Raw genomic sequence first — 7,301 nt, 5'->3', positions numbered from 1 at the left:
AAGTTATAAGCGTTGACGGAGACTTTAGGGGACACCCTATATATCATGGATAATACACGGAGGGTTATCTGGACCCAGTCTCCTCCCCTACCTTCCTCCAATATCTCCAGCACAACCTGGTAATTACAAAAATTTTCTGTGAGCCCAATTTCCTTATACCTTAATTCCATCTCTTTTCTTCCCCTATCCAAAACATAGGTGGGAGACGGAGAGGAGGAAGGAAGTGCCACTTTACGGCAATTTTACAGCAGTTTCGCGATAGCGTTTCGTTGCTTGCCGGCTACAAGCGGAAGTTGATCAATCTCCGCCGGGAGTTTCTTCTGCCTTCGCCGGCGTTGACAACATGAAGCAAAAACGGAAAGGTGCGAAAGGGAAAGATGTGATCTGGAGGGTCTGCTTTTCTGTCCCTGGGGATCCCTTCTCAGCAGCACCCCCCGGGCCCTCACGGGCTGTGTCTGTGTCACTCTTTCTCTGATTTTGTGTATGTGTGTGAGCCTGTCAGTGAGTGTGTGTCTGTCTGCCTGCACGTGTCCAGGCCTTGCTTCTGTGTTCCTATGCCCTGGACCGGGTCGTGTGTGTACGTAGGCCAGTGTGCGCGCGCGTAATCCCGAGGCCGCCTCCACCCCCTCCTTCCTCAGCCGAGCCTGTCAATTAGTGACCCGGGCTCAGGGTTGTTCAGAGGGTGCAGCAAACCCCCAGGGTCAAGCTGGTTTCCCAGCTTCGAGTGATTCGAAAACAGTTTTAGTGAAGATGTAAAATCTGCACACTTGTGATTAAAGGTCTCTCAGGTTAGAGCTTAATTTGCGTCTGAATGGATAGTGTGGGAGGTCTCTACGTGTACTCTTTAATTTCGATTGAATGGTATCTGTAGAAGTTATCTTGTAAAGCTGCTGGTCAGTTAAATTCTTTTATTCTCCTACGCCGAGAACGCTTTACTTTGGGGACACCCTCAGCCCCTTCCCCATAACCTTTAGAGGAGATTGGCCTTGATTGTGCGTTAGAGAAAAGAAGTCCCCACGCCAAAGTTTTGGAAGGAAACTTCTAAGGATTTGGACAGCAGATGAAGAATCCATATCAGAGTTCTGTTCTGCCACTTCAGTGTAGACCAGTAAATTCAGGTTGTCCCCAAAAGTCTAACGGGAATTTTAAGCTCTTAAACCTTTTGGAACACCTCCTATTTCATTGGACTCTCTTTATTTTCCACAAGGAGGACGTGGAGGGGAAAAAAAAATCTCTTCTCCAGAATAAACATGCCCAGTTTCTTCCACCAACCGTCATACAACATTAACTCTACACCATCTTGATAATATTTTGGACTCAATTCATCTTATATACCAGCTACCTCAAGCATGCGTTTGTGTGTACATGTTCATATATTATTAACCCAATAGCTCTGCCTTTGCTACCATAAGATGGATCTTTTCTTTATGTTGCCTCTGCTTTTCCTGGTTACCTGCATCCTGTGAATGAATACCTTACTTAAAATATAGCTGCTGAAATACTATATAGCCATTCCTCACTTAAACTGTAGATAAAATCTTCATTTTTATTGAAATATAAAAAATACATATTCAGAATAGTAGGATGGCTAAGGTTAAAAGTCATGCTTGAGTTTTTAATTTTGGAGGATTAGATCAATAATCATAGAAAAGTTCCTAAGCTATAGTATGCATAAGCTTTTAAAAGTTTGAACAATATAATGTTTTGAATACTGATTTTTATTTTTTCAGGAGATCTCAGCCCTGCTGAGCTGATGATACTGACTATAGGCGATGTTATTAAACAACTGATTGAAGCCCATGAACAAGGGAAAGATATTGATCTCAATAAGTAAGTGGTATTTATTTTTTTAGTGCCCTAAAAAAAATGACATTTATTGATATTGTAGAACTGTTATTGTAATTTTCTAAAACTTCTGACTTGGTCATGTCATACCTGCCATGCTTTCAACCTCAAAAAATATCTGTACTCTCTTCCCCTTCTGCCCTAGGAGAAAAATTGATCTTCCTTTCTAAAACTAACCTTTCCACTCATGCCCTGTGCCCTGGAGGCAGCTATTATTTCCACTTGCTGACATTTTCAACTTTTTCACTGGGTCTTTGTCCTCTACCAATTCTCCCTCTTTACTTCCCACTCCATCACTTGCAAAATAAACTTTTTTGGTGGGGCAATGAGGGTTAAGTGACTTGCCCAGGGTCACACAGCTAGAAGGCATCAAGTGTCTGAGGCCAGATTTGAACTCAGATCCTCCTGAATCCATGGCCGATGCTTTATCCACCGTGCCACCTAGCTGCCCTAAAATAAATATTTCTTGACTAACATGACATTATATGTTTTTGGTTCACCTGCCTTTTTTTAGTAGCTGCCCTCTAAATATGAACATAGCTATGCTTTTCCACTGTGTATTCTCTGCTTTGGAGAGCTTGTCTGCTCTCACATCTGCAGCTGTTAGCTCATTGTGTTAGACTGAAATCTCATCTCTCCTGAGCTACCTTCTGGGTATTTCTGCTTGTATATATGGTCATTCCTTGAAACTTTAAAAATCATACTTCTTATTTCCTCCCCCAGAGCCAGCTTCACATACCTCTCCATCTTGACTTTACTCTTTCTTTCAGTGGTGCCACCATTTACCTACTCATCTTAGTGTTCATTTTGATCCTTCCCTTGTGAGTAACAGTCCAATTAGTTATGTCCAGTTGTTTCTTCCTTTTTTGACTAGAATTGGCAGTATCACAATAGTCTACTTTTTTTTTTAAAGGCCCAGCCTAACCCTACAACCCTTCATAAATCTTTCAACAACCATCCCAACCCATAATAATACTGCTTCATTCAAACTGGTATAAGGATTGCTGTTTGGACCACTTTAGAAGCTTACTTTCCTTTTGTTATTTTATCTCCTTACTTATCTTTGAATAAATGAATGACTGTCTTATTTCTCTTTGTGCCCCTAGCACCTAACACACTATCTTGCATGATAAGTGTTCCATTTGTTTGTTGATGGTGATAACCCACCAAATATCCCTGGTCAAGTAAAAAATATAATTGACTGCCTTGAAATTTGTACAGTAGTTTGGATTTATGGCCTCACTAATGTGGATGCTCCCTCCAAAGGTACAAATGCAACCCACCCATCTTCATTCTATGCTGTTTTCCCTCTTATCTTCCCATAAAGCCTCAACAAAGGGTTTACTCTTCATGCAGAGGCCCTTCTTCTAGGTCTCTTGACATTGGTCAGATGCTAGTGGAATGATATTCATCAGTTATCTCTTTTACTGTGCAAATAACCCTCTTTAAAAAAAATATACATTTCTCTAGTGATGTCCACTCTATCTCTCCAGGGGAACTTTTCATTGGTAAATGTATACCTACTTACACCTACTATGTGCATATCCTTTGCCCTTTGGGTTCTCTGGAACTTAATTCTTCAGAGATTGTCATATTTCATTACTCTTAACTTATACAGTGTCACTGGAACAGTCTTGGTGTTAAAGAGAGACCTTTCTTTCAAGAATAAGCTTGAAGTCATTAAAAGTAGTTTGCAGTTTCCTAGTGGTTATCTAGCCTACTCTTTACCTATTCAAACCTCTCTACATGAACCATTGATTCCATTCTGTCCTTCCTCCATCAGATTGTTCCCTCTCTGATCCACCCCCTCCCCCCAACATTCAGTCTGTCATTATCTATTGGCTGCTTCCCAGCTATCTACAAACATGCCCCTGCCTCCCCCATCCTTAAGTTCTTATTTGATTTGGCCATCCCCACTAGTAATTGTTTCTTATCTCTGCTCCCTTTAATGGTTAAATTTCTTGAGGAAGCCATCCATACTTGGTATCTCCACTTCCTTACCTCTCACTCTCTTCTAAACCATTTGCAGTCTGGTTTCTGACTTCATCATTCAACTGAAATTGTTCTCTCTGAAGTTGCCAGTGATCTCTTAATTGCCAAATCTAATGGCCATTTCTCAGTCCTCATCCTTCTTGATCCTTCTGCAGCCTTTGACACTTTCAACTCTTAAGTAATCTATCTTCTCTAAGTTTTCATGACACTGCTTTCTCCTTGTCCTCCTGGCTACTCACAGCTACTCAGTGTCCTTTGCTAGATCTTCCTGTGGCTCATGCCCGGCAACTGTGGGTAACCTCCAAGGTTCTTTCCTGGACCCTCTTTCCTTTTCCCCCATACTAGCTAACTTGTTGATCTCATCAACAGCAATAGGTTCAGTTTTCATCTCTATGTAGATGATTTACAGAGCTGTTTATCCAGCCTTAACTGCTCTCCTGACTTACAGTCTCACAACACCAACTGCCTGTTAGACATCTCAAACTGGAGGTCCCAAAGACATCTTAAAGTCAGCATGTCCCAAACAGAACTTAGTGTCCTCTCTCCTTAAGCTCTTTCCTTTTCCCAGTTTTCCTCTTACTGGTCAAGGGCACCATCATGTTTCTGGTCACCCAAGCTCACAACCTCATCAACAGTCATCCTCAGCGACTCACTCATAATCATCTACCCCACATATCCAGTCAGTTGTCATGTCTTATTTTTACTTTATTTATTGGGGGGGTGGGGGAGGGTTGGGGTGAGGAAGGGAGGGGAGAGGCAGTCAGTATTAAGTGATTTGCCCAAGGTGACACAGCTAGTAAGTATCTAAAGCCAGATTTGAGCTCAGGTCCTCCTGACTCCAGGGATTATCTCCATTTACACTATTTGTCTCTTTTATATGCATACTTGTTTGTGGATTGTCTCTCCTGAGCTCCTTGAGGGCAGGGATCCTGTTTTTGCCTTTCTTTGAGTCCCCAGTACTTAGCACAGTACTTGGAACATACAGTTATCCCTTCCACATTGTAACTTTTCCCATCACAGTTTAGATATATTGCAGGTCAGCATAAGAAATTAAATGGGAATTTTTAGGGAGTTTTGCAGGCGCCTCAGACAACACGTGAAGGCCAGTAGATGACACAGAAAAGGCTTAGCAACTCAGAAATGCATAAAATAGATGTATAGTATTGTATAATATCAACATTTTGTCTTTTGATATCATAATAATCCAGACTTCTCTGGTATGAAGGGAGGGCCAAATAATTTTACACAGATTTTCTCAATCACAGGGTGCCATTCCCCTAAGCCCCACTGTGTGGAAGAGATAATGTAGTGTATTCCTTTTTTTTTTTTTTTGCAGGGCAATGAGGATTGAGTGACTTGCCCTGTGTCACACAGCTAGTAAGTGTCAAGTATCTGAGGTCAGATTTGAACTCAGGTCCTGCTGAATCCAGGGCCGGTACTTTATCCACTGTGCCACCTAGCTGCCCCCTACTGTAGTGTATTCTTTTTTTTGAAGGGCAATGGGGGTTAAGTGACTTGCCCAGGGTCACACAGCTAGTAAGTGTCAAGTGTCTGAGGCTGGATTTGAACTCAGGTACTTCTGAATCCAGGGCCAGTGCTTTATCCACTGCACCGCCTAGCTGCCCCTACTGTAGTGTATTCTTAACAAATACTTGTTGACTGCCAGTTTGGGTCCAAGAATTGAATTTGGGTAGAAGACTTTAAAAATGTTTGTTATTATTGGCTCTCATTCTAGGAAAAGAGCCTTCCTTTATTCTCACTGTCCAGAAACAATATTTTATCTATAGTTCCTGTGGAAGTAGAGCAACACTTGTAGGTATCTGTAATTAGAATTTCAGAATTGCTGGTGCCTTCTACAATAAGATCTACTGAGCCAAAGATCCCAGAGCCAAAGAAAGGCAACATTCAGGAATGCTGACTCTGGTTCTCTAAACATAGAGCAATTGAAGCCATTATTGCCACTTGCTAGATAGAAAGAGATTCATGTAATTGATAAGCAAACTATTGCTTACAAGTGCCTTAATTGTTTTGGTAACCTGTCTAGGAATTAGAATAATGTTTGTAATGCCCGATGATTGTTTTTTAGAGTGAAAACCAGAACAGCTGCCAAATATGGTCTTTCAGCTCAGCCTCGTCTGGTGGACATCATTGCTGCAGTCCCACCTCAGTATCGTAAAATCTTGGTGCCCAAGTTAAAAGCAAAACCAATCAGAACTGCAAGTGGGGTAAGTGATAGCTTTTACAACTAGTAGCTGGCGACCTGAACTTGATTGTCTTTAAAATTTGGTACACGTGCTGCTTCCATTGTAAATATTTGTTTTATTGCTAGAAAGACAACTACCCACAGAGAACATAATGTCAAATGAGTGACAGAGAAATGTTCAGAGGAGGGAGAGATAGGTTTGGGTAAATGGGAAAGATTTGATGTGAGCCATGAAGGAAGAATAAAGTTTTGATGGGTAAAGGAGAGAGAATTAGGGAACTATTGTAAGTAAAGGTGAGAAATGCACAAAGTACTACAGTCCCACCTCAGTATCATAAAATCTTGATGCCCAAACATTAAGTTCCTACCATGTGCCAGGTACTGTGCTAAGGGGATACAAAGAAAGACAAAAGAAAGTCCCTGCCTCCAAGGAGCTCATCTCATGGGGGAAGACAACACATGAAAAGTGGGGGCAGGGGGTACCTAGCATGAGGGGCATGATGAGAACCTGCAGCTGGTTGGGTAATGATGAGTTAGCTACACTGGGCCCCCTCCTTAAATGGAGGATCTGGGAGGAGCTCTCTGGTTAGAAGGAGGGAGGGAGAGGTCCCAGGGCCAAGGGGTACTGAGGAGGTATGAACTTCAGGGTTCATTCAGTGCTACGGGAAGATGAGTTACGGAGACAAGGGTGAAGTCCTAGAAGATTAGCTGGGTGGGAAATGATGACAGTAATGGGGAAGTTTAGAAGAAGTGTGGGTTGTGGGAGAAAGGTAATGTGTTCTGTTTCTAAAATGTTGAATTACCAAAGCTTGGAATGTACTCTCTTCTTATCTCTGCCTTTCAGGATCCTTATGTAGACTAGATTTAGCTCAGTGTGACAGCTTTTATAGACTTCCCATTTCATTCCCATCTTCACATTTTGCAGTAGCTCTTTGATTTCTCCTTTGTCGCCTTTATTCCCTCTCTTGTTTTATCCTCATCTGAGTTAAGGTCATATACCCCCAATAGAATGATACCTCCTTGAGGTCAGCAAATGTTTTGTTGTCTTTGTAGATTCAGTACCTAATAGTGCCTTTCATATTGTAGGCACTTAATATTTGTGGAATTCAAGTAAATTTTAGCATGACCTAGGAAGAATACCTTGGAGTAAAAATAGATAGCTTTCTGGGAATGTCAGCCCAATATGTTCCTGTGGTCAAAGTGTTGGACATCTTCAAAAGAAGTGGGGGGTTTTGGTCTGGATCTGTAATTTCATTGGTAT

At 41.7% G+C, this 7,301-nt stretch overlaps 1 protein-coding gene across 1 annotated transcript in view; it reads left to right on the top strand.

Annotated features, from left to right (window-relative positions):
• The first annotated feature begins 281 nt into the window (after positions 1 to 281).
• ELP3 (elongator acetyltransferase complex subunit 3) overlaps positions 282 to 7,301 on the top strand; it is a 97,712-nt gene continuing 90,692 nt past the window's right edge. Inside the window, exons 1-3 of the mRNA XM_043989788.1 lie at positions 282 to 362; positions 1,731 to 1,830; positions 5,924 to 6,062. Of these exons, the coding sequence (XP_043845723.1) occupies positions 344 to 362; positions 1,731 to 1,830; positions 5,924 to 6,062 (258 nt within the window). The 5' untranslated portion in view covers positions 282 to 343. The remainder of the gene's footprint in view (positions 363 to 1,730; positions 1,831 to 5,923; positions 6,063 to 7,301) is intronic.

This window comes from Dromiciops gliroides, chromosome 2 (assembly GCF_019393635.1).
Source record: "Dromiciops gliroides isolate mDroGli1 chromosome 2, mDroGli1.pri, whole genome shotgun sequence".
In the NCBI taxonomy this organism is placed as follows: Eukaryota; Metazoa; Chordata; class Mammalia; order Microbiotheria; family Microbiotheriidae; genus Dromiciops; species Dromiciops gliroides.
Note: the sequence above shows the minus strand (reverse complement) of the source record. Positions and strands in the feature narration are given on the sequence as shown.